Here is a 27,033-nt window from a genome sequence, read left to right on the forward strand (position 1 = left end):
GCTAGTCAGGTCTCTATCGCCTCCAGAGACTGTGATTAAGTAGTAGCAGTTCGTCGGATTAGCTTCCTATTTCCGTCAGTTTTGAATCTGTTGTTCGTCTCGAGGCTGAGGGGACTATTGAACAGCATTTTGACTTTTGCTGGTTTCCGGTCATGGTGTGCTGGAGGATTTGTGGATGTCTGCGTTACTTGTAGGGTCGCGAAATCTCACTCAGGAACAGTTCAAACTGGCCTGCATCAAATCCCTAAGGTAATGATGCCGTGAAATACGGTTCGTGTAGACGTGGCGAATAGGCTCAGCGGTGAAACGATAAGGAGTACATTTTCATTCTGACAGACGCGTTCGCGAAGTGTGTTCTTTTGTTTCGTGCGGCAGGCATTGACTCTTGGAGTGTTCACGAGGTGACTTGTGGCTTTGTTTGGGGCTCCAACTCGCATCATAGCTGACCAGGGAAGATTGTTTTACTGGTGGTAGTTTTCACTAGTAGACTTAGGTTGGCATCTTACGGCGGCGGGCTTACCCAGTGCTAACAGGCAGGTAAAGCGCGTCAGAAGTGTGTTAAAGTCCATGTCGACAACGTTTGAGACTAGCGGTGGTAATAAGTTGTGGCAAGAATCTGTAGGAGGGTACAACTCGAGATAAATTGTACGATGAACCGGTAGATTTTAATTCATAAAATAACGATACCGTTATCATTGATGTGTATCGGTGGTGTGTATCATTGATGTGTCATTGATGTGTATCATTGGTGTGTGTCATTGATTTGTCGTTAATGTGTGTCAATGGTGTGTATCTGTGGTGTGTATCTTTGATGTGTATCATTGGTATGTATCATTGATTTATATCATTTATGTGTAGTAGTGAGGTATAGACTGTCGTTGACATTGACGAAATTCGTTAAGTAGCATCAGACATTATTACGAAGTGTGCGGAATATGGTAGGTCCCGTTTTGATATGACAAAAACGAAAGTAAGTAAGTTTTCTGTTGGCGTATTGTTAATATTGTAAAGTTAATAAGTGTAAAAATTCGATTCAAAATTTAAAGGTTCATTTAAGGTTGTCAGTTTTGGTTCTGTAAATTGTAAACGTCTTGTAACGTACAAATTTGCTCACGATAGGTTGAGGAAAATGCCAGCAAGTCATGTACCCGACGAAATCAATGTGTAATTTATGATGTTGTTGATGATATGATGGTGTTCAAGCTTAAGTAGTTGAAGAGACTCGAGTAAATGGTTCTATCGGCCGTAATGTGTTCGACCGTACCAGTAGTTATTTCGTAGTCGTAGCCCGGTAGAAATCGGTATCTCTTGGGGCAACTCAAGTAGTCCGTGGGTGCGCGGTGTGCGTTTAACTCTGGCGGAGGTCGTGGTCTGTAGAGACCGTAGCGTGTTGTCGCAGGTGTGACATACACGGGCTATCCACGCGGTGGATATGCGTATTGAGAGGTTTTCGACCGTACTGAGGTCGTGGTCTGCAGAGACCGTAGCGTGTTGTCGCAGAGGTGACGTACACGGGCGATCCACTCGATTGATATGCGTATTGAGATGTGAGAGAGCAATTTGATTGCTGTTCAGCTGGAGAGCTGTGGCGTTAGAGGTCTTTACTCGGAGGTTTCTGTTAATTTGGTTGTAACTTGTTGCTGAAGTAAAGTGAAGTAAAGTAAAGTAAAGTGAAGTTTTGGTTATGATGTCGATGGTACATGGCTGTGGTATTTGTGTGTAGTGGTTAGTTACAATTATGATCCAGATTGGTGTCAAATTGTAGTGTCCAGTTGATCTGGTGTCGAGTTGATCTGGTGTCGAGTTGATCTGGTGTCGAGTTGATCTGGTGTCGAGTTGATCTAGTGTCGAGGGTCAAGTTGTTCAGGTATAAGGTTCAGGTATAAGGTTCAAGTATACAGTTCAGGTACACAGTTCAGGTATACAGTTCAGGTATAAGGTTCTGGTATACAATTACTAGTGTAATTACTAGTGTACGTCTATTACAATTCTAGTGTACGGTTCTGGAAGTTGGTTGGTAAGGTTCTGATGTAGGTTGGCCGAGCGGTACGAGGTACTGTTGTAGCTTTTTCTTCTAGGCTAACCAACACACGAGGACGTGTGCTAGCAGGATGGCCGTGTCGGAATTTGTAGTATTGATGTGGTTCCGGATTTTTCTTTCTCCTATTTTTATAATATTCGTATTAAAAATTAAAATATATAATAAACGATTAATAATTATTTAAAAAATTATATTATAAATATAATATTAATTAAATAATAATTAATTAATTTAAAAAAAAAAAAAAATAATAATACTTTATTGCATTGAAAAAATATATATATATATAAAATTTACACAGAAAAAAAAAAATAGAAAAGAAAAGAAAACGAAGGATACATAGGTACTTAAATTAACATGTGCAATGGCGGCCTTATCACTGCAAGTGATCTCTTACAGGCAACCATTAAAAGTGCAGGACTTATGCAAGAAATTATCGTAAGGCGCAAAAAGTATTACTTAACAAATAAAAAAAAGCTAAAATAAGCTTTTGGATTCATACCCCAAATATAAAGGAAATCCCTTTTTTTTTAAAATAAAGTGCCTGATAAAAGGATTATTCTGATAGGATAAATAATGTAATTTTTTACCTTTATTATATTTTATAGAATTAAACTATATCTAATAATTTTAAAAATTATTGTGCATTTTACACTAAAATATATTTTTTTTATAATGAATTTAAATTCATCTTTAGAATATTTTATTCTTATTTTTTATTTTATTAATTAATAATTCCAATAAAATATTTTTCTTATTTATTTTATTTTTCAGAACTATAATTTCTATTTCATCAAATTCATGATTAGGATGCTGAATTGGCTTAGAAATTAATTTACTTAGATTTATCCCCTTAATCTCTTCCCCCAATAATCTATTAAATTCAGAAGCTTCCTTAAAATATTTTTTAACTCAATCTATTGCATCAATTATTTTTTTATTTTCTATCCTATTGAATTTATTTATTTTTTGTAATAGACTTAGACATAAAATCAACTGGGATTCTGTACCAGCGATACGCTACTCTGGAGTGCCAATACCGTATTGTAGTGAGGTTAGGAACTTGGGTCTTATAATGGATTGTAATATGTCTTGGGCACCGCATATTAATGCAATCAGCAGGCGCATGCATTTCTCCTTCCATTCTCTTAGACGTCTCCAATATTTCCTGCCTCGAAAAACCAAAATTATGCTAGCGCAATGTCTTCTTCTTCCAATTCTCGACTATGCTGATGTTTGCTATTTGGATGCGACCGAGGAGCTACTTAATAAATTAGAGCGACTTCAAAATCTCGCCATACGCTTCATTTACGATCTACGTAAGTATGACCACGTTTCTCAACTTCGTGCTCAACTTAATTGGCTCCCAATTCGCCTTCGCCGTGATATGCACATCCTTACTTTACTTTTCAAGATCCTTAATTACCACAATTTTCCTGTTTACCTACGTTCCCGCTTCAACATTCTTCCTCGTCCCTCACGTTCTAGGCGGTTGTGCGTTGTTCCGGCGCTCGACATACCTAGGAGCAATACGAAATTCCTCCAGAAATCATTCACAGTGTACGCCGCATCACTTTGGAACGATCTCCCCATCCCTATCCAAAGAAGTCCTTCACTAATGTCTTTTAAATCCCAATTGAAAAAACATTTACTCACTACTGTGAACAATTAATTCACTGGATTCAGACAGTTTTTTTTTTATTTTTTTTTTCTCGTGTGTAAAACAACCGCACTCCACTTGTTTGTATACAGGGTGGAATTGACGGCACCACTTTAAATGAAACCACAGTTTTAACTATTCTATAAAAGCCTAATATAATTCAGAAAAAAAATAATTCCCAAAAATGAAAAAGTTATTTTTTCAAACAAAATAAATAATAAAATAATCGTTTTAAAAAAAAACGCCATTTGTAAAGTGTTATATTATCACTCACACACTTACCTGTCAAAGCGGCAACGTCGCTCACGCTTCATTCAAGAAATCGAGTCGCAGCAACTAGCGTAGGTATGTAGGCAACGGCGGCGAGCTGATGTTAAATTAACGCAACACTTAGGAATACACTTTACACACACTTTTATTGAATTATTTCTATTAGGTTTTTAATTTTACTTTTGTTGCACTACAAACACATTTTTTATGTTCCCGTTTTAAACTAACACTCATTTTTAACATGTTTACAAAATTATTACAATAATAGCATTTTTTTTCACTTTTTTTAACAATAAATATTACATTTTCTGTCCACATTACATTCAGCTCGATAATAACCCATATTATTACACTTGAAACATTTAATATTTCTTTTAATTGTAGCATTTCTTTTTACAATAAATGCGGATGATGATGACACAATTTCCCCCCGTAGTAGTATTATGGTTTGGAACTTCCAAGCATTCCAATTTTTTACTCCTTCCAGTTTTATTACTGTGCTGTTTCCTTTTCATTGTGATTGTTTATTTTGCTTGTTTTTCTTTTTTATTCCTTCCCGGCAACTTAACCTCCAAATTTCAATACCAACGCCGAAGCGTCGCGTGAAGTAACGCTGTTTTAATCTCGCCAGTATTTCTAATTTTCTACGATTGATGCAATCTTCTTTATTATTGTTACGACGTGGTCTGGGCCCATAACCCGTTGTATTTATTTGGTTTAGTAAATAGCATTCAGCTATAGTTCGACCCAACTACTATTGCGCAGAATGTACGCGCCGCACCGATTCTATGGAAATCCCCGGTAATCGGTGCGGCGTGAGCGGGGTGTCTTTGTACAGATAACAAAATTCATTTTTAATATTGATTAATTGTGCAATATAACACTATAATTCATAATAAATGTAGATTATACTTTTTACGCATGATTTGATATTAAAATAATTAATAAAATTATCAATACTATTTACAAATAATTACTAAATATTAATTTATTTCGTATTGAGTTTTAGCAGGTCCTCGTGTAACATTATAAAACTCGTTTAATATTTAATTTTTATACGATTTTCTATCAAAATAATCATACAAATATAAATAATAATGAAAATCTTAATAAAAAATTTAATAGTATATTCGATAAGTATTTTAGTTAATGGCAACTATTACAATGTTTTTAATTATCTGTGTGAGAACAGAACTTAGCCGCGGAACGGCTAACTTCTGTTGTATTTACATTATTTTGTTCGATTTTATACGTTGAATAATTATTAAGTGTTTTAAATTATTTGGATGTTGTTTAATATTAATTTTATCATTAATCGGATTTCTAAAATCGTGATGAATGTTTCGTGATCGTGATGATGTGATTACTGAGTATTTTTCTCAAATGTGAAACTATTGTGTCAGTATTTGAGTGTACTATCAAAACATACATTTTTTTAAGACATTTCAAACAAATGTTGAGTTTTTAATATTACTTATGATGTAAATATTAGTGATAGTAAACGGAGAATGCGACAACGACGATGTAAAACTAATGTTAAATGTAAGTACCTATCTATCGTAGTTTAATATCATTTTGTGTGTTAAAAATTTTGAATATAACTTTGTGGGTGGTTCAATAACCATGCAGTATTTCTAAATAATTTCATAATAAAGGTGATATAATAAATTGACTTAAAGTAGGATTTTGTTAAACAATTTTAATAAGAGGTTTGAACGTTATTTAGATTTATAATAAATAGGTAATTGCGTGAAAAAGAACGCGAGATATCGTTCTTTCTCGTTCGGTTTTGTTTTGACGAATGAAAAGTAGAAGTTTGGCAACGCTTAGTAGTATTTTTGTAGTAGTATGTGTATGTGTGCGTCACACGAAATACAGGTATGGAGAAAAATCGTGAAATGAAAAAAAAATCCTACGTCCAAACTGTTGAGGCATCTTGATTAATTTCTTTAGCTTCGGGTTTGAAATTTTTTACCCTATATGCAGTTTCAATTAAAGAAGCGCAGCCTCTTCCACCCTGTATATGTATTTATGTATGTATATGAATATATATATATGTATGTAAGTATGTGTGTATGTATGTAAGTATAAATATGAATGTTATTTATGTATACTTCTTTATTATCATAAATTTAGAATGTATGTATTTGCTATTATTAATTTATTTAATATTTAATTACAATCTTTAGACGTATATGTATACGCTATTTATGTATTGGAATCATTATGTGTCTTCTTTATTATTATTATAATTTTTAATTTCTTATTTATTTTTCTCTCTGTTTTAAAACTGCACTGTAATCTCTTCCCGCTGTTGGACAGTCATATCCACTTCCTTTGGTTGGCTGGAAGAGATTTCTTTTAGAAATAAGCCCACCATTGTTAACGAATTTTTCAATTTTGTTTTACTTGTATGTAATTTTTAAGTGCAATAAAGTATATATTAAATTTATTTCTTATAAAAATATTTATTAATGATTTATTATCAATTATTATAAATTCTGCAATATTAATAAAAATAGGTTCTGTTCCTTTTCATTTTTGATTTCCTAATATTATAGAAGGATTATCATGATTTAATAGATTTATTTTAATAACATGACAAAAAATTTCACCAATAATTTTATTATCTTATAATATAAATTTTATTTTTTTAATTTTTGAATTAAGGATTAGACGGAGAAGAGGACAAGGGATGAGGAAGAGAGGTAAATTTCAGGAAACTATTGAGCAAGTAGGGTAGGGGCCTGCCCGGAGGAATGAGGTCCGCTAAATCAGATAGCTTGGACCATAGAGGGTGGGATGACAGCTGTAACATTTTACCAACAAACCGATCAGACAGGAATTGGCGACGGATAGGATAAGGAGGATCAACACACTCAACCTGCAGTGCGTTGGTGGGAGAAGACTTCATTGCACCTATAATAATTCGTAGGCATTTGTATTGGATCCTATTGAGTTTTTCAGTAGCAACTTTGTTAAAGGGGTCTAAAACAAATAATCCGTAGTCAATGTGACTACGGATAATGGCATTGTACAGTAGTTTGAGAGTATAAGGGTGTGCACGCCACCACACACCAGACACAGCTCTTAAAGCGTTGATGCCGTTTTCACATTTTTTACTGACATGTTCAGCATGGGCAATTCCGTTCAGTCTTTTATCGAGAATCATGCCTCAGAATTTAACATTTTCTGCTAATTGGATAGTATTATCCCAATACCCACTAAAACCTCACGGTGCTCCTCCTCGACCGCCACTGGCCGCGAGACACGGGGACGTGAGTCTTCCGCGAAACGCGGCGGCGGGAGCCTGCAAGGCACGTCGCGGAGTCAAGGGTGTGTGGGCACCCTCGACGGCCTGCTCGGAGTAGCGCGCGGGAGCAACCTGTGCGCGCCTAATCGGGCCAGGTTGGTAGGCGGTCAGCTTCCCCAAGCTGACCGCCCTCTAGCACATTAGGGCGGAAGGCGGCGATCGTGTGCCGCCCTCCGGCGACCCGGTCTCTTACGGCGGATGGCGACTTCGGCAAAAGCCTCCCTCGCCCGTTCCGCCGACTCCTTCTCGAGCACCACTGCCTCGCAGAAGGATGAGACCGCATCCCACGACGTCTCGCTGCCGGCCATAGCCTTGACCACGGCCGGCAGGGAAAGGTCGTCCCCTATGACGTCGCGCAAAGCGCGACGTTGAGACGCCCAGGCTGAGCACACCTCCAACGTGTGCTGGGCCGTCTCATCGAGGCAGTCGTCGCAGTGGTGGCAGCGAGCGTCGGGCTCCGTCCCGGCGATCCGACACAAGTAACCCCCGAAGCAGCCATGCCCCGAGAGCACCTGTGTCATGCGGAAGGTTAGGACGCCGTGACGCTGCGCTAACCACTGGCGGAACACTGGACGAACAGCCTCGATCTTCCTCAGGCCGGCAGATGGATTTGCCAGCCGAGTTTCCCACATTTCAACCGCGGCTACCCGCGCCTCCTCAGTGCGTGCTTGGCTTGCCGGTTCCCCGGACGCTAGGCCTCGACGCCGGCAATAGACCGACGCCAGAGAAAGAGCATCCAGGTCCCACGGCATGACTCCAGCCAGCACGCACGCCACTTCACCGGAGATGGTCCGGTACCCCCGTATCGCCCGGATAACCATCGCCCTCTGCGCACGTCGCAGCAGAGTGATGTTGTGCCGGTCGGATCGGACCACTCCGGTGTACAGCCGACGGCTAGAGGCGCTCGGCCCATCCACATTGGGCAAAAGGCGCGCCAGTGCCGTCGCTGTCTTCAACAGTTTCGGGGCCAAAGATGTAAAGCGGCCCCGAAAACTCCACCGACCATCCAGAACAAGTCCGAGGTACTTCATGCTCCGGGCAACGTCAATTTTGACGCCACCGACGACGATGTGGGCATCTGCCGGTGGGCCCTTTCGAGGAGCATGGAAGTAGATTGCCTCGGACTTGTTGAGGGAGACTTCCAAGCCCAGCCGCTTTATGCGGCCGACTACCTCCACAACTCCAGCAGTCGCGAGGACCGCCGCCTCTCGATAGGTCCACTGCTGCGCCAAGACCAGCGTGTCATCGGCGTAACAGAGGACCTTTATCCCCCTCAGGGTGCCGCCCCGCAGCACCCAGTCGTATCCGATGTTCCAGAGGATCGGACCCAGCACCGATCCTTGTGGAACACCGGCCGACACAACGAACTCCTTCCAACCTCCTCCAGGAGCTGGAAAGGTCACAGACCTACCGGACAGGTAAGCCCCGATGACGCGGCGCAGGTATGGAGGCACACGATAGTATAACAGTGCCTCCTTTATGCAGGGCCATGGCAGGGAGTTGAAGGCGTTGGCGATGTCTAAAGACACCGCCAAGACTCCATTGCCTCGGGCCACCGCATCCTGCGCATAGGTCTTTACCTCCAGTATGGCATCCACCGTCGATCGCCCCCGACGGAAGCCATACTGGTCGTCCGAGAGGTCCGGACCTGTCCCCTCCAAATGGTGTTGTAGCCTCCTGGCTACCGAGCTACTAACTTACCGAGCACCATTCGGTAAGGTGTGCCGTACGGGTCTAAGTCTATCCCCGCGATCAACCGGTCGTGCGACTCGCCTTTCACACGACCGATCTCCTCCTGCAGCTGCGTTCTCGCCTCGACATAGACGCGGTACAGTCGGTCTTCCTCCTCCTGCACCTTCTGTACCCGTCTGCGATAGTGGCTGTACTGGCGTCTCGCCGCAACGCAGGTGTTACGCAGTTGCGCGATCTCCCACGACCACCAGTACACTTGCCGCCGTTGAGGGCGGCGCCCGGAACGGGGCATTGACGCGTCACAGATACGCGTCAGCGCCCCCTACGCCCAGGATGCGGCGTCTTCTGCAGACGCCAAGCTCTGGGGCAGCCAGGATTCCACTATCGCGGCCTCCTCCAACAACTCCCTATCGAGACGACCCAGTTGCCACCGCGGTCCGTACTCTCGCGAGTTTGGACTGGGGGCTGGTGGCACCGCAGGATGTATGGAGATCTCGTACAAGATGTAGAGGTGATCCGAGAGAGTCTCCACATCATCCAGCACTCGCCAGCCCCGAACACGACATGCTAGGGCCGGGCTCGCGACCGAAACGTCCACGACGGATCCGCCCAGCCTTCGCACACACGTGTTCTTGGTCGCTCGGTTGAGCACAGACAAACCGGTGGCAACAACCCACTCCGACAGCGTCACACCACGCACATCCGTCGTTGCGAAGCCCCACACGCTGGACTTCGCGTTGAGATCGCCGGCCACCAACATCTCCGCCGGACGAAATCGCTCTACCATTTCCCCCAATCGTATAAGGAACTCTTCAAACTCCGCGAGAGTTCGATTGGGGGAAAAGTAGACCCCTACGACAACTAGGTTGCCGACAAGTGCGGCGACGCATCCCACACCTCTCTCTACACGTGAGAAAGGCGGGGAGCCCGCGGCGACCTGGGTGATAATAGTCACCACCCCGGTGTTGTCGGCTACCCAGTTGTCTCTGTCGGGAACGCTGCAGGGCTCCGAAACAACCGCCACCTGGATAGACCACTGCGCCAGGCTTTGGACCAATAAGTCCTGGGCCCTAGCACAGTGGTTAATGTTCGCATGCAACACGCGGAGAGCCATTATTGGTCTTCCATGTGTTGCACCTCCTCAGGCCCAGCTGGGATATTAGACCTGGCCGATGTCTATTCCGAGCGGGGAAAACTGAAAAAATCGGTTTTCGCCACTTACCGCCCGCACCTTCCCGCACATTCCTGCGGGTTGGAAAAAATCGGTTTTCGCCACTTACCGCCGGCACCTTCCCGCGCATTCCCGCGGGTTGTATACCACCTTGAAGGCCCCTCGGAGCCCGAACGATCGACGTCAGTTTCAACTGAATCCGAGCGGGGAAAACTGAAAAAATCGGTTTTCGCCACTTACCGCCCGCACCTTCCCGCACATTCCCGCGGGTTGGAAAAAATCGGTTTTCGCCACTTACCGCCGGCACCTTCCCGCGCATTCCCGCGGGTTGTATACCACCTTGAAGGCCCCTCGGAGCCCGAACGATCGACACCAGTTTCAACTGAATCCGAGCGGGGAAAAGTGAAAAAATCGGTTTTCGCCACTTACCGCCCGCACCTTCCCGCGCATTCCCGCGGGTTGTATACCACCTTGAAGGCCCCTCGGAGTCCGAACGATCGACACCAGTTTCAACTGAATCCGAGCGGGGAAAACTGAAAAAATCGGTTTTCGCCACTTACCGCCATCGACACCAGTTTCAACTGAATCCGAGCGGGGAAAACTGAAAAAATCGGTTTTTTCCACTTACCGCCCGCACCTTCCCGCGCATTCCCGCGGGTTGTATACCACCTTGAAGGCCCCTCGGAGCCCGAACGATCGACACCAGTTTCAACTGAATCCGAGCGGGGAAAAGTGAAAAAATCGGTTTTCGCCACTTACCGCCCGCACCTTCCCGCACATTCCCGCGGGTTGTATACCACCTTGAAGGCCCCTCGGAGCCCGAACGATCGACACCAGTTTCAACTGAATCCGAGCGGGGAAAACTGAAAAAATCGGTTTTCGCCACTAACCGCCGGCACCTTCCCGCGCATTCCCGCGGGTTGTATACCACCTTGAAGGCCCCTCGAAGCCCGAACGATCGACACCAGTATCAACTGAATCCGAGCGGGGAAAACTGAAAAAATCGGTTTTTTCCACTTACCGCCCGCACCTTCCCGCGCATTCCCGCGGGTTGTATACCACCTTGAAGGCCCCTCGGAGCCCGAACGATCGACACCAGTTTCAACTGAATCCGAGCGGGGAAAACTGAAAAAATCGGTTTTCGCCACTTACCGCCATCGACACCAGTTTCAACTGAATCCGAGCGGGGAAAACTGAAAAAATCGGTTTTCGCCACTTACTGCCGGCACCTTCCCGCGCATTCCCGCGGGTTTTATACCACCTTGAAAGCCCCTCGGAGCCCGAACGATCGACACCAGTTTCAACTGAATCCGAGCGGGGAAAACTGAAAAAATCGGTTTTCGCCACTAACCGCCGGCACCTTCCCGCGCATTCCCGTGGGTTGTATACCACCTTGAAGGCCTCTCGAAGCCCGAACGATCGACACCAGTATCAACTGAATCCGAGCGGGGAAAACTGAAAAAATCGGTTTTTTCCACTTACCGCCCGCACCTTCCCGCGCATTCCCGCGGGTTGTATACCACCTTGAAGGCCCCTCGGAGCCCGAACGATCGACACCAGTTTCAACTGAATCCGAGCGGGGAAAACTGAAAAAAATCGGTTTTCGCCACTTACCGCCATCGACACCAGTTTCAACTGAATCCGAGCGGGGAAAACTGAAAAAATCGGTTTTCGCCACTTACTGCCGGCACCTTCCCGCGCATTCCCGCGGGTTTTATACCACCTTGAAAGCCCCTCGGAGCACGAACGATCGACACCAGTATCAACTGAATCCGAGCGGGGAAAACTGAAAAAATCGGTTTTCGCCACTTACCGCCCGCACCTTCCCGCGCATTCCCGCGGGTTGTATACCACCTTGAAGGCCCCTCGGAGCCCGAACGATCGACACCAGTTTCAACTGAATCCGAGCGGGGAAAACTGAAAAAAATCGGTTTTCGCCACTTACCGCCATCGACACCAGTTTCAACTGAATCCGAGCGGGGAAAACTGAAAAAATCGGTTTTCGCCACTTACTGCCGGCACCTTCCCGCGCATTCCCGCGGGTTTTATACCACCTTGAAAGCCCCTCGGAGCACGAACGATCGACACCAGTATCAACTGAATCCGAGCGGGGAAAACTGAAAAAATCGGTTTTCGCCACTTACCGCCCGCACCTTCCCGTGCATTCCCGCGGGTTGTATACCACCTTGAAGGCCCCTCGGAGCCCGAACGATCGACACCAGTTTCAACTGAATCCGAGCGGGGAAAACTGAAAAAATCGGTTTTTTCCACTTACCGCCCGCACCTTCCCGCGCATTCCCGCGGGTTGTATACCACCTTGAAGGCCCCTCGGAGCCCGAACGATCGACACCAGTTTCAACTGAATCCGAGCGGGGAAAAGTGAAAAAATCGGTTTTCGCCACTTACCGCCCGCACCTTCCCGCGCATTCCCGCGGGTTGTATACCACCTTGAAGGCCCCTCGGAGTCCGAACGATCGACACCAGTTTCAACTGAATCCGAGCGGGGAAAACTGAAAAATCGGTTTTCGCCACTTACCGCCATCGACACCAGTTTCAACTGAATCCGAGCGGGGAAAACTGAAAAAATCGGTTTTCGCCACTTACCGCCGGCACCTTCCCGCGCATTCCCGCGGGTTGTATACCACCTTGAAGGCCCCTCGAAGCCCGAACGATCGACACCAGTTTCAACTGAATCCGAGCGGGGAAAACTGAAAAAATCGGTTTTCGCCACTTACCGCCCGCACCTTCCCGCGCATTCCCGCGGGTTGGAAAAAATCGGTTTTCGCCACTTACCGCTGGCACCTTCCCGCGCATTCCCGCGGGTTGGAATAAATCGGTTTTCGTCACTTACCGCCCGCACCTTCCCGCGCATTCCCGCGGGTTGGAAAAAATCGGTTTTCGCCACTTACCGCCGGCACCTTCCCGCGCATTCCCACGGGTTGTATACCTCCTTGAAGGCCCCTCGGAGCCCGAACGATCGACACCAGTTTCAACTGAATCCGAGCGGGGAAAACTGAAAGAGGGGCCTTCAAGGTGGTAAACAACCCGCGGGAATGCGCGGCGGTAAGTGGCGAAAACCGATTTTTTCAGTTTTCCCCGCTCGGATTCAGTTGAAACTGGTGTCGATCGTTCGGTCTCCGAGGGGCCTTCAAGGTGGTATACAACCCGCGGGAATGCGCGGGAAGGTGCCGGCGGTTAGTGGCGAAAATCGATTTTTTCAGTTTTCCCCGCTCGGATTCAGTTGAAACTGGTGTCGATCGTTCGGGCTTCGAGGGGCCTTCAAGGTGGTATACAACCCGCGGGAATGCGCGGGAAGGTGCGGGCGGTAAGTGGCAAAAACCGATTTTTTCAGTTTTCCCCGCTCGGATTCAGTTGAAACTGGTGTCGATCGTTCGGGCTTCGAGGGGCCTTCAAGGTGGTATACAACCCGCGGGAAGGTGCCGGCGGTTAGTGGCGAAAACCGATTTTTTCAGTTTTCCCCGCTCGGATTCAGTTGAAACTGGTGTCGATCGTTCGGGCTCCGAGGGGCCTTCAAGGTGGTATACAACCCGAAGTTGGAAGGTGAAGGTGCGGGCGGTAAGTGGCGAAAACCGATTTTTTCACTTTTCTCCGCTCGGATTCAGTTGAAACTGGTGTCGATCGTTCGGGCTCCGAGGGGCCTTCAAGGTGGTATACAACCCGCGGGAATGTGCGGGAAGGTGCCGGCGGTAAGTGACGAAAACCTATTTTTTCAGTTTTCCCCGCTCGGATTCAGTTGAAACTGGTGTTGATCGTTCGGGCTCCGAGAGGCCTTCAAGGTGGTATACAACCCGCGGGAATGCGCGGGAAGGTGCCGGCGGTTAGTGGCGAAAACCGATTTTTTCAGTTTTCCCCGCTCGGATTCAGTTGAAACTGGTGTCGATCGTTCGGGCTCCGAGGGGCCTTCAAGGTGGTATACAACCCGAAGTTGGAAGGTGAAGGTGCGGGCGGTAAGTGGCGAAAACCGATTTTTTCACTTTTCTCCGCTCGGATTCAGTTGAAACTGGTGTCGATCGTTCGGGCTCCGAGGGGCCTTCAAGGTGGTATACAACCCGCGGGAATGTGCGGGAAGGTGCCGGCGGTAAGTGACGAAAACCTATTTTTTCAGTTTTCCCCGCTCGGATTCAGTTGAAACTGGTGTTGATCGTTCGGGCTCCGAGAGGCCTTCAAGGTGGTATACAACCCGCGGGAATGCGCGGGAAGGTGCCGGCGGTTAGTGGCGAAAACCGATTTTTTCAGTTTTCCCCGCTCGGATTCAGTTGAAACTGGTGTCGATCGTTCGGGCTCCGAGGGGCCTTCAAGGTGGTATACAACCCGAAGTTGGAAGTTGAAGGTGCGGGCGGTAAGTGGCGAAAACCGATTTTTTCACTTTTCCCCGCTCGGATTCAGTTGAAACTGGTGTCGATCGTTCGGGCTCCGAGGGGCCTTCAAGGTGGTATAAAACCCGCGGGAATGTGCGGGAAGGTGCGGGCGGTAAGTGGCGAAAACCGATTTTTTCAGTTTTCCCCGCTCGGATTCAGTTGAAACTGGTGTCGATCGTTCGGGCTCCGAGGGGCCTTCAAGGTGGTATACAACCCGTGGGAATGCGCGGGAAGGTGCGGGCGGTAAGTGGCGAAAACCGATTTTTTCAGTTTTCCCCGCTCGGATTCAGTTGAAACTGGTGTCGATCGTTCGGGCTCCGAGGGGCCTTCAAGGTGGTATACAACCCGCGGGAATGCGCGGGAAGGTGCTGGCGGTAAGTGGCGTGACAAGCCGTGGTCAAGGCTATGGCCGGCAGCGAGACGTGGTGGGATGCGGTCTCATCCTTCTGCAAGGCAGTGGTGCTCGAGAAGGAGTCGGCGGAACAAGCGTTTTTCCCCCACACTCGTGGGAACAACATGTTCAACACAATTTCTAAAAACAAAAAACCAAAACGATGAGGTGGAGTGTGTTGAGCCCGAGAAGGGCGGCGATGTGATGTTGCCTGAGAAGGGAGGAGTAGATGTGCTTAAGGCGGAGGAAGTTGTTGGTGTTGTTGCGGCGTCTCGAAGAGTGTCTGTTTCGAGTGTCGCTGCGGAGGGGTCAGTTGGTGATGGCCAGAACGTAGGAGTGTGGAAGGAGCCGAGAGTGGTTCTGACCAGATTGGACGTTGATGACGGAATGTCGACTGTCGGTAGTGTCAGGTCGAGACGAGGGTCCGGATCATCATATGGACGGTTGTGGGGAGTGTTGGAGTCAAAGGACTCAGATACTGAAAGTTTTGTGTCGATGGTGTCAGAGAAGTCAAGGACACGGGCACAATACCTGAAGGACAGGCGGAAGAGGCCTCGGAAGCCGATCGATCAGTCGGGGTCTTCTGGTGAAGGAGAGCCAGATAGACCGGCGCCAAAAGTGGTTGCCATGAGGAGACGGAAAGGTCTCGGTGAGGCAGAAAGGAAGGAGTTGCCGCTGAGGTCAGAACAGGAGGTGTCTGACAGCGCTGCGGCCGTACTGGCCAGGGCTAGCTCCAGGCTCTCGGACATGTCTCTACCATCCGAGAAAGAGCAGGACGAAGCCATACTTGCGTCTGACCTACAAAATCAGGTGGTGGACAGCCTAGCGGTGATAAGGAAGGTTGCCAGCAGATCGGGAAACCTTAAAGGAACTTTCACCAAGGCCTTTTGACGGATACCGGCCCGAGTGGGGACTCGAGCGGGTTATGTGGGACTCGTGGACCGGCTGAAGGCCAATCCCAATACCCACTAAAACCTCACGGTGCTCCTCCTCGACCGCCACTGGCCGCGAGACACGGGGACGTGAGTCTTCCGCGAAACGCGGCGGCGGGAGCCTGCAAGGCACGTCGCGGAGTCAAGGGTGTGTGGGCACCCTCGACGGCCTGCTCGGAGTAGCGCGCGGGAGCAACCTGTGCGCGCCTACTCGGGCCAGGTTGGTAGGCGGTCAGCTTCCCCAAGCTGACCGCCCTCTAGCACATTAGGGCGGAAGGCGGCGATCGTGTGCCGCCCTCCGGCGACCCGGTCTCTTACTGCGGATGGCGACTTCGGCAAAAGCCTCCCTCGCCCGTTCCGCCGACTCCTTCTCGAGCACCACTGCCTCGCAGAAGGATGAGACCGCATCCCACGACGTCTCGCTGCCGGCCATAGCCTTGACCACGGCCGGCAGGGAAAGGTCGTCCCCTATGACGTCGCGCAAAGCGCGACGTTGAGACGCCCAGGCTGAGCACACCTCCAACGTGTGCTGGGCCGTCTCATCGAGGCAGTCGTCGCAGTGGTGGCAGCGAGCGTCGGGCTCCCTCCCGGCGATCCGACACAAGTAACCCCCGAAGCAGCCATGCCCCGTGAGCACCTGTGTCATGCGGAAGGTTAGGACGCCGTGACGCCGCGCTAACCACTGGCGGAACACTGGACGAACAGCCTCGATCGTCCTCAGGCCGGCAGTTGGTGTTGCCAGCCGAGTTTCCCACAACTCCATTGCGGCTACCCGCACCTCCTCAGTGCGTGCCTGGCTTGCCGGTTCCCCGGACACTAGGCCTATTATTTCTTCATTTGGTTCATATATTTCATTATTTTCCATAATTTTAATTATTATTATTATTTGAGAATCAATAATTAATCAACGAATAATCCTATTTTCATTAAATATACCATCCTCTATTGAATGATTTCGCCACTTACCGCCATCGACACCAGTTTCAACTGAATCCGAGCGGGGAAAACTGAAAAAATCGGTTTTCGCCACTTACTGCCGGCACCTTCCCGCGCATTCCCGCGGGTTTTATACCACCTTGAAAGCCCCTCGGAGCCCGAACGATCGACACCAGTTTCAACTGAATCCGAGCGGGGAAAACTGAAAAAATCGGTTTTCGCCACTAACCGCCGGCACCTTCCCGCGCATTCCCGCGGGTTGTATACCACCTTGAAGGCCTCTCGAAGCCCGAACGATCGACACCAGTATCAACTGAATCCGAGCGGGGAAAACTGAAAAAATCGGTTTTTTCCACTTACCGCCCGCACCTTCCCGCGCATTCCCGCGGGTTGTATACCACCTTGAAGGCCCCTCGGAGCCCGAACGATCGACACCAGTTTCAACTGAATCCGAGCGGGGAAAACTGAAAAAAATCGGTTTTCGCCACTTACCGCCATCGACACCAGTTTCAACTGAATCCGAGCGGGGAAAACTGAAAAAATCGGTTTTCGCCACTTACTGCCGGCACCTTCCCGCGCATTCCCGCGGGTTTTATACCACCTTGAAAGCCCCTCGGAGCACGAACGATCGACACCAGTATCAACTGAATCCGAGCGGGGAAAACTGAAAAAATCGGTTTTCGCCACTTACCGCCGGCACCTTCCCGCGCATTCCCGCGGGTTGTATACCACCTTGAAGGCCCCTCGAAGCCCGAACGATCGACACCAGTTTCAACTGAATCCGAGCGGGGAAAACTGAAAAAATCGGTTTTCGCCACTTACCGCCCGCACCTTCCCGCGCATTCCCGCGGGTTGGAAAAAATCGGTTTTCGCCACTTACCGCTGGCACCTTCCCGCGCATTCCCGCGGGTTGGAATAAATCGGTTTTCGTCACTTACCGCCCGCACCTTCCCGCGCATTCCCGCGGGTTGGAAAAAATCGGTTTTCGCCACTTACCGCCGGCACCTTCCCGCGCATTCCCACGGGTTGTATACCTCCTTGAAGGCCCCTCGGAGCCCGAACGATCGACACCAGTTTCAACTGAATCCGAGCGGGGAAAACTGAAAGAGGGGCCTTCAAGGTGGTAAACAACCCGCGGGAATGCGCGGCGGTAAGTGGCGAAAACCGATTTTTTCAGTTTTCCCCGCTCGGATTCAGTTGAAACTGGTGTCGATCGTTCGGTCTCCGAGGGGCCTTCAAGGTGGTATACAACCCGCGGGAATGCGCGGGAAGGTGCCGGCGGTTAGTGGCGAAAATCGATTTTTTCAGTTTTCCCCGCTCGGATTCAGTTGAAACTGGTGTCGATCGTTCGGGCTTCGAGGGGCCTTCAAGGTGGTATACAACCCGCGGGAATGCGCGGGAAGGTGCGGGCGGTAAGTGGCAAAAACCGATTTTTTCAGTTTTCCCCGCTCGGATTCAGTTGAAACTGGTGTCGATCGTTCGGGCTTCGAGGGGCCTTCAAGGTGGTATACAACCCGCGGGAAGGTGCCGGCGGTTAGTGGCGAAAACCGATTTTTTCAGTTTTCCCCGCTCGGATTCAGTTGAAACTGGTGTCGATCGTTCGGGCTCCGAGGGGCCTTCAAGGTGGTATACAACCCGAAGTTGGAAGGTGAAGGTGCGGGCGGTAAGTGGCGAAAACCGATTTTTTCACTTTTCTCCGCTCGGATTCAGTTGAAACTGGTGTCGATCGTTCGGGCTCCGAGGGGCCTTCAAGGTGGTATACAACCCGCGGGAATGTGCGGGAAGGTGCCGGCGGTAAGTGACGAAAACCTATTTTTTCAGTTTTCCCCGCTCGGATTCAGTTGAAACTGGTGTTGATCGTTCGGGCTCCGAGAGGCCTTCAAGGTGGTATACAACCCGCGGGAATGCGCGGGAAGGTGCCGGCGGTTAGTGGCGAAAACCGATTTTTTCAGTTTTCCCCGCTCGGATTCAGTTGAAACTGGTGTCGATCGTTCGGGCTCCGAGGGGCCTTCAAGGTGGTATACAACCCGAAGTTGGAAGTTGAAGGTGCGGGCGGTAAGTGGCGAAAACCGATTTTTTCACTTTTCCCCGCTCGGATTCAGTTGAAACTGGTGTCGATCGTTCGGGCTCCGAGGGGCCTTCAAGGTGGTATAAAACCCGCGGGAATGTGCGGGAAGGTGCGGGCGGTAAGTGGCGAAAACCGATTTTTTCAGTTTTCCCCGCTCGGATTCAGTTGAAACTGGTGTCGATCGTTCGGGCTCCGAGGGGCCTTCAAGGTGGTATACAACCCGTGGGAATGCGCGGGAAGGTGCGGGCGGTAAGTGGCGAAAACCGATTTTTTCAGTTTTCCCCGCTCGGATTCAGTTGAAACTGGTGTCGATCGTTCGGGCTCCGAGGGGCCTTCAAGGTGGTATACAACCCGCGGGAATGCGCGGGAAGGTGCTGGCGGTAAGTGGCGTGACAAGCCGTGGTCAAGGCTATGGCCGGCAGCGAGACGTGGTGGGATGCGGTCTCATCCTTCTGCAAGGCAGTGGTGCTCGAGAAGGAGTCGGCGGAACAAGCGTTTTTCCCCCACACTCGTGGGAACAACATGTTCAACACAATTTCTAAAAACAAAAAACCAAAACGATGAGGTGGAGTGTGTTGAGCCCGAGAAGGGCGGCGATGTGATGTTGCCTGAGAAGGGAGGAGTAGATGTGCTTAAGGCGGAGGAAGTTGTTGGTGTTGTTGCGGCGTCTCGAAGAGTGTCTGTTTCGAGTGTCGCTGCGGAGGGGTCAGTTGGTGATGGCCAGAACGTAGGAGTGTGGAAGGAGCCGAGAGTGGTTCTGACCAGATTGGACGTTGATGACGGAATGTCGACTGTCGGTAGTGTCAGGTCGAGACGAGGGTCCGGATCATCATATGGACGGTTGTGGGGAGTGTTGGAGTCAAAGGACTCAGATACTGAAAGTTTTGTGTCGATGGTGTCAGAGAAGTCAAGGACACGGGCACAATACCTGAAGGACAGGCGGAAGAGGCCTCGGAAGCCGATCGATCAGTCGGGGTCTTCTGGTGAAGGAGAGCCAGATAGACCGGCGCCAAAAGTGGTTGCCATGAGGAGACGGAAAGGTCTCGGTGAGGCAGAAAGGAAGGAGTTGCCGCTGAGGTCAGAACAGGAGGTGTCTGACAGCGCTGCGGCCGTACTGGCCAGGGCTAGCTCCAGGCTCTCGGACATGTCTCTACCATCCGAGAAAGAGCAGGACGAAGCCATACTTGCGTCTGACCTACAAAATCAGGTGGTGGACAGCCTAGCGGTGATAAGGAAGGTTGCCAGCAGATCGGGAAACCTTAAAGGAACTTTCACCAAGGCCTTTTGACGGATACCGGCCCGAGTGGGGACTCGAGCGGGTTATGTGGGACTCGTGGACCGGCTGAAGGCCAATCCCAATACCCACTAAAACCTCACGGTGCTCCTCCTCGACCGCCACTGGCCGCGAGACACGGGGACGTGAGTCTTCCGCGAAACGCGGCGGCGGGAGCCTGCAAGGCACGTCGCGGAGTCAAGGGTGTGTGGGCACCCTCGACGGCCTGCTCGGAGTAGCGCGCGGGAGCAACCTGTGCGCGCCTACTCGGGCCAGGTTGGTAGGCGGTCAGCTTCCCCAAGCTGACCGCCCTCTAGCACATTAGGGCGGAAGGCGGCGATCGTGTGCCGCCCTCCGGCGACCCGGTCTCTTACTGCGGATGGCGACTTCGGCAAAAGCCTCCCTCGCCCGTTCCGCCGACTCCTTCTCGAGCACCACTGCCTCGCAGAAGGATGAGACCGCATCCCACGACGTCTCGCTGCCGGCCATAGCCTTGACCACGGCCGGCAGGGAAAGGTCGTCCCCTATGACGTCGCGCAAAGCGCGACGTTGAGACGCCCAGGCTGAGCACACCTCCAACGTGTGCTGGGCCGTCTCATCGAGGCAGTCGTCGCAGTGGTGGCAGCGAGCGTCGGGCTCCCTCCCGGCGATCCGACACAAGTAACCCCCGAAGCAGCCATGCCCCGTGAGCACCTGTGTCATGCGGAAGGTTAGGACGCCGTGACGCCGCGCTAACCACTGGCGGAACACTGGACGAACAGCCTCGATCGTCCTCAGGCCGGCAGTTGGTGTTGCCAGCCGAGTTTCCCACAACTCCATTGCGGCTACCCGCACCTCCTCAGTGCGTGCCTGGCTTGCCGGTTCCCCGGACACTAGGCCTATTATTTCTTCATTTGGTTCATATATTTCATTATTTTCCATAATTTTAATTATTATTATTATTTGAGAATCAATAATTAATCAACGAATAATCCTATTTTCATTAAATATACCATCCTCTATTGAATGATATCAAAATTTACCTCCTTCTGAACATTCTTATAATGAATTTCCTATTTTAAGAAATTTCTAATATGGCAGATTATATGTAATGGATTTAAACCCCATTTATATATATCCTTTTTTTAGAAATGGCAACCTGATCTAATTTAAATTACCAAAATAGAGCTTCTCCATTAATAGAACAAATTATTTTTTTTCATGACCATACATTAATTATTTTAATTATAATTACAATTTTAGTAGCATATTTAATAATAAATTTATTTTTCAATAATTATATTAATCGATTTTTATTAGAGGGTCAAATAATTGAATTAATTTGAACTATTTTACCAGCTATTACTTTAATTTTTATTGCACTTCCATCATTACGATTGTTATATATTTTTAACCGACTTCTGTAAGAAAAGGAGGTTATCAATTCGACTGTATTTTTTATTTTTTAATTTTTTTTTTTATTATTTTTTTTTTATGTTTGTTACCTCATAACTTTTGACTGGGTGAACCGATTTTGATATTTTTTTTTTATTTGAAAGGTGAAGCTTCCCGAATGGTCCCATTTTTTTTTGGTCCATGTCTGACAATGGTATCCATGAGAAAATCACATAAGTCTTAAATTTGCATTAGGTATGTGCGCGACAAATAGACGCATAACTTAATGTCGCGCAAACTGATTTTGATGATTCTTATTTTATTTGAAAGGATACACTTCAAGAATAATTTGGTGAAAGTTTGGCTAGATTCCGATTATGGAATCCGGTGAAATTTGAGAAAGTTTGTTTTTTTTGGTAAAAAATTGATTATACTGTAATAGTTACAAGCAAAAACTTTTTAACTCGATGTCAGAAGTGAGATTCCTGATCGTTACATTTCTTTTCAATCAACCTCAAAAAAGAGAATGTTCTCATTTTCAACCAACTTCAAAAAAGGGAGATTCCCAATTCGCCCGAATACTTTTTATGTATGTTCTTGTCAATATACCAAAATGTTACTTTGCGCAAAAATAAACCCTAATTAAATGAAGTTTTACATGGGACAACCACAACCACTCGTTGACAACCACTACCACCACCATCACCACTCGTTCAAGAAGCATCATTTTAAGATCTACCCATCACTTAAAATCGTAAAATAAATTATTTTTTAACAAAAACAAAAACCGACTTCTAACAACGAACTAAAAAGTGAAAAATAATTTTACAAAGATTTTATAATTTTGAAGTCGGTGCTCAGTAGAACAGGCTTAGTAATTAGATATTGTAGTAAAGGTGTTGTATTAGCATTAGCTTGACACCGTTCGTTGTTAGAAGTCGGTTTTTGTTTTTGTTAAAAATTAATTTATAGATGAACTTAATAATCCTTTAATTACATTAAAATCAATTGGACATCAATGATATTGAAGATATGAATATTCTGATTTTAATAACATTGAATTTGATTCATATATAATTCAATCTAATGAAAATTTAAATAATTTTCGACTTTTAGATGTTGATAATCGAATTATTTTACCTATAAATAATCAAATTCGTATTTTAGTTACAGCTACAGATGTAATTCACTCTTGAACAATTCCATCATTAGGAGTAAAAATTGACGCTAATCCAGGACGATTAAATCAAACTAGATTTTTTATTAATCGTCCTGGAATTTATTATGGTCAATGTTCTGAAATTTGTGGGGCAAATCATAGTTTTATACCTATTGTTATTGAAAGAATCCCTATAAGAAACTTTATTAATTGAATTAATAATTATTCATTAGATGACTGAAAGCAAGTACTGGTCTCTTAAACCATTTTATAGTAAATTAGCATTTACTTCTAATGATAAAGAATTAGTTAATAAATAACATAAATATGTCAAATTTAAATTATTACTTTTTGTAATATTCTTTTATTCCTCAAATAATACCTATCAATTGAATAATTTCATTATTATTTTTTATTTCTATTTTTATTAGTTTTATAATTATAAATTATTTTATTTATAATTATAAAAATAATTTTAATTTTAAAAAAATTAATAAAAATAATTTTAAAAAAATTTTTTGAAAATGATAAATAATCTTTTTTCAATTTTTGATCCTTCAACAAATTTATTTAATTTCCCATTTAATTGAATTAGAACATTTATTGGATTATTATTTATTCCTTTATCTTTCTGATTTTTTCCTAATCGTCATTATTTATTATGAAATTTTATTTCTAATAAACTTCATAATGAATTTAAAACTTTATTAGAACCAAATAGAATTAATGGATCAACTTTTATTTTTATTTCATTATTCTTTTTTATTTTATTTAATATTTTTTTAGGTTTATTCCCATATATTTTTACTAGAACAAGTCATCTTAATATATCCCTTTCATTATCTTTAACATTATGATTAAGATTTATAATTTATGGATGATTAAATAATACACAACATATATTTATTCATATAATTCCTCAGGGAACACCAACTATTTTAATACCTTTTATAGTACTAATTGAAACTATTAGTAATATTATTCGACCTGGAACTTTAGCAGTTCGATTAACAGCTAATATAATTGCAGGCCATTTACTTTTAACTTTATTAAGTAATACAGGTATTAAAATACTTAATTATTTATTAATTATTTTAATTATTGTTCAAATTTTATTATTAATTCTTGAATCTGCCGTAGCAATTATTCAATCTTATGTAATTTCTATTTTAAGAACTCTTTATTCTAGAGAAGTAAATTAATGTCTAATCATAATCATCCCTATCACTTAGTTGACTATAGACCTTGACCCTTAACAGGAGCTATTGGAGTAATAACCTTAGTAACTGGTTTAGTAAAATGATTTCATAATTTTAATATAAACTTATTATTTATTGGATATATTATCGTATTATTAACTATATTTTAATGATGACGAGATATTTGTCGAGAAAGAACATTCCAAGGAAAACATACTATTATAGTATCAAAAGGTTTACGGTGAGGAATAATTTTATTTATTATTTCTGAAATCTTTTTTTTCAAATAATTTGTTCTATTAATGGAGAAGCTCTATTTTGGTAATTTAAATTAGATCAGGTTGCCATTTCTAAAAAAAGGATAATAATAATAATAATAAGCCTTTATTGCTGAAAATTACATTTACTTTATTCTAAAACTAAAGTGGTTTTTTTTTTCAGCTTGTCCTTCGACAAAAGCCTCCTCTAAAGCTTTCCATTTTATTTTATTCTTCGCCACTCGTGTCCATGCTGGTCCAGCAATCTTTTTGAAATCGTCTTCCCAACGTGTAGCTGGTCTACCTTTACTTCTTCTGCTATCACGCGGGTACCATTCTGTAATAAGATGTGTCCACTTCTCTATCCTTTCTCTTAGCATGTGTCCTGTCCACCTCCATTTAAGGCGTTTGTATGTTGTGTATATGTTTTCAAATTTTGTTTTGCTCTTTATAATCTGTAATTTCACCTTGTCCTTTCTTTTCACTCCCATAATGCTTCTCTCCATTCCATTTTGACATATTTTGATTTTTTTAGTTTGTTTATCGTTCAATGACCAGGTTTGACATCCATATGATAAGCATGGCAGAACACATGTGTTAAACACTCTTCTTTTGTCTTTAATAGGCATATCCTTGTCCTTCAACACCTCACTCAATGACCAAAACCGTTTCCAACTGCTTGTTATTCTTCTATCTATTTCCTTTTGCATTGTATCTTCTGTAGACAATAGTTGACCTAGATATATGTATTCATTAACATATTTTATTTCCATTTGTCCATAATTTATTTTAATGTCTATTTTAGCCGAGTTTGTCATAACGTTCGTTTTTGATGTGTTAATTGCTAAGCCTACTTTGGCACTTTCATCTGACAGTTGTTGTAGCATGTGTTCTAAGCTATCTGGAGTCTCCGAAAACAGTATAATATCGTCTGCAAAGCGTAGATGGTTAAGTTTTACTCCATTAATGTTGAGCCCAATGTCATCCCATCGCAAATTTCTAAACACCATTTCTAGAACTGCAGAGAATAATTTCGGTGATATTGGGTCTCCTTGTCTGACGCCTCTTTCGATGGGAAATTCTTCCCCTGTTCTTTCCAGTTTAACTTTGGCGCTACTTCTCAAATAGATTTTCTCTAGTATCCGGATATACTTAGCATGTACTCCCTGGCTTTCTAATGCCTTCCAGATGCTACTATGATCTACGGAGTCGAAAGCCTTGTTGAAATCAACGAACCCTAAGTAGTAAGCCTTATTGTATTCTTTGTACTTTTGAAGGACCTGCCTAACTACGTGAATATGGTCTATCGTCGAGAATTTGCTGCGAAAACCCGCCTGCTCTTTCGGTTGGTTTTCGTCGAGTGCTACAGTAATCCGTGATAATATGATTTTTGAAAAGATCTTATAGATGTTCGACATCAAACTTATTGGTCTGTAGTTGCCTATGTTTCCCTTGTCCCCTTTCTTGTGTAACAAGGTGATAGTGGATTTTGTCCAATCATTAGGAATGGTTTCGGTTGCTAATATATCGTTGAATAAATTCGTTATGATGGGAGCGAGCACTGGCATTGCGTGTTTTATTATCTCATTAGATATTTGGTCTGAACCTGGGGCTTTGTCTAATTTCTGTGTTTTTACAGCCTTCATCACTTCATCTTGTAATATTATGGGTACTAATTCTGAATGTTTAGTTGTTATGTAGTTTTGATCGTCTATCTGTGATGTTTTTTGTCTTTGGTAAAGTGTCCTATAGTAGTCTGTGGCTGTTTTGAGTATCTCTTGCCTATTACTTAAGGCGTGTCCATTTTTTGTTTTTATATTTGGTATTATTGTTTTCTTTTGATTCAATTCTTTTAGGGCTCTCTTGATTCCACCAGTTTTTTTAATAAAAGCTTTTATAGTTCTCTGCCTTTTTATTTTCCTGTCTTTTCTTATGTGCTCGTTTATCTTTTTGCTTAGTTCCGATATTTTCTCTATTGTCTGTTTACTTTTTCCCTTCCGTATAAGTTCTTTTCTCTCACTAATCAATTGCTTTGTTTCTGCAGATAAAATGCTTTCATTTTTTTGTTTGTTTGTTTTATTGATTCCCCCTTTTAGTATACTCAAAATATCATTGTATCTTTCTTGGATTGATTTATAATTGGTTTTTTCGATAGTGTTCATTGCATTTTTCAGGTTGTCAAGGAATGGTTTATTATTTTCAGTGAGTGTTGATGTGGTTTTGTATGTATTATTGTTATTAATGTGTCTTCTTTTTTGTATTCTAATGCCTGATAGTATTGTTCTTATCATTCTATGGTCTGTATTGAAATTAAGCTGGTTTACAGTATTCACATCTTTAAATGCTCTTTTGTTATTGGTTAATATAAAGTCAATTTCATTCATATGCATGCCGCTAGGAGATATCCATGTCCATTTTTTAGATTTTTTCTTCTTGTAAAAGCTGTTTAAAATGCTCAGTTTGTTTTCCATTGCAAAGGTTACTAACCGTTGTCCGTTGTCGCTTCTTTGACCATATCCATGTTTGCCTATTGTATATTCTTCTCCTATGTTGCAGGTCCCTATTTGGGCATTAAAATCTCCCATTACAATAAGATTTTTGCTAGAAATTTGTACTGTTGATTGTAAGTCTTTGTAAAAATGTTCAGTTTTTATGGTATCTTCTTTTTTATTTGTTTCAGTTGGGGCATACGCTTGGATGATAGTCCATGTTTCTTCTTTTCCATGATTTAAAAGTAGTTTAATATTGAGGAGTGCTATTCTTTCATTAATTCCTCTTATTTCTTCTATTCTGCTAGCCAAGTTGTTCTTAACAAGAAAGCCAACTCCATACAGCCCAGGTGTTTCGCCCATGTAATGTAGAAGAAATTTACCATTATGATTTTGAATCCCTTCACCAAGGCGTCTCATTTCGCTTAT

General features: G+C 44.9%; 1 protein-coding gene across 1 annotated transcript; it reads right to left on the bottom strand.

Moving 5' to 3' along the window:
* Positions 1–461: 461 nt before the first annotated feature.
* LOC146526368 (uncharacterized) lies at positions 462–27,024 on the bottom strand. Its single transcript, XM_085207206.1, has 7 exons — positions 26,385–27,024; positions 24,978–26,153; positions 24,420–24,851; positions 19,462–19,728; positions 15,074–15,395; positions 1,411–1,583; positions 462–616 (listed from the first exon to the last, which is right to left on the bottom strand). The coding sequence occupies exons 1-7, from the start codon at positions 27,022–27,024 to the stop codon at positions 462–464; spliced, it is 3,165 nt and encodes a 1,054-aa protein (XP_085063332.1).
* Positions 27,025–27,033: the final 9 nt, after the last annotated feature.

The sequence above is a fragment of the Heliconius melpomene genome, unplaced genomic scaffold (genome assembly GCF_056956725.1).
Source record: "Heliconius melpomene rosina isolate 202511_hmr_F unplaced genomic scaffold, ASM5695672v1 ptg000057l, whole genome shotgun sequence".
Taxonomy (NCBI): Eukaryota; Metazoa; Arthropoda; class Insecta; order Lepidoptera; family Nymphalidae; genus Heliconius; species Heliconius melpomene.

Excerpts from the sequence above, each read along its gene's own strand:
- LOC146526368 (XM_085207206.1), bottom strand. The coding sequence starts at position 27,024 with ATGAGACGCCTTGGTGAAGGGATTCAAAATCATAATGGTAAATTTCTT. Across the intron at positions 15,396-19,461 it reads ATCTACTCCTCCCTTCTCAG|TATCTGAGTCCTTTGACTCC; the intron begins GCAACATCACAT and ends CAAAACTTTCAG. Across the intron at positions 1,584-15,073 it reads CACTCCACCTCATCGTTTTG|CTCTCCAGCTGAACAGCAAT; the intron begins GTTTTTTGTTTT and ends CTAACGCCACAG.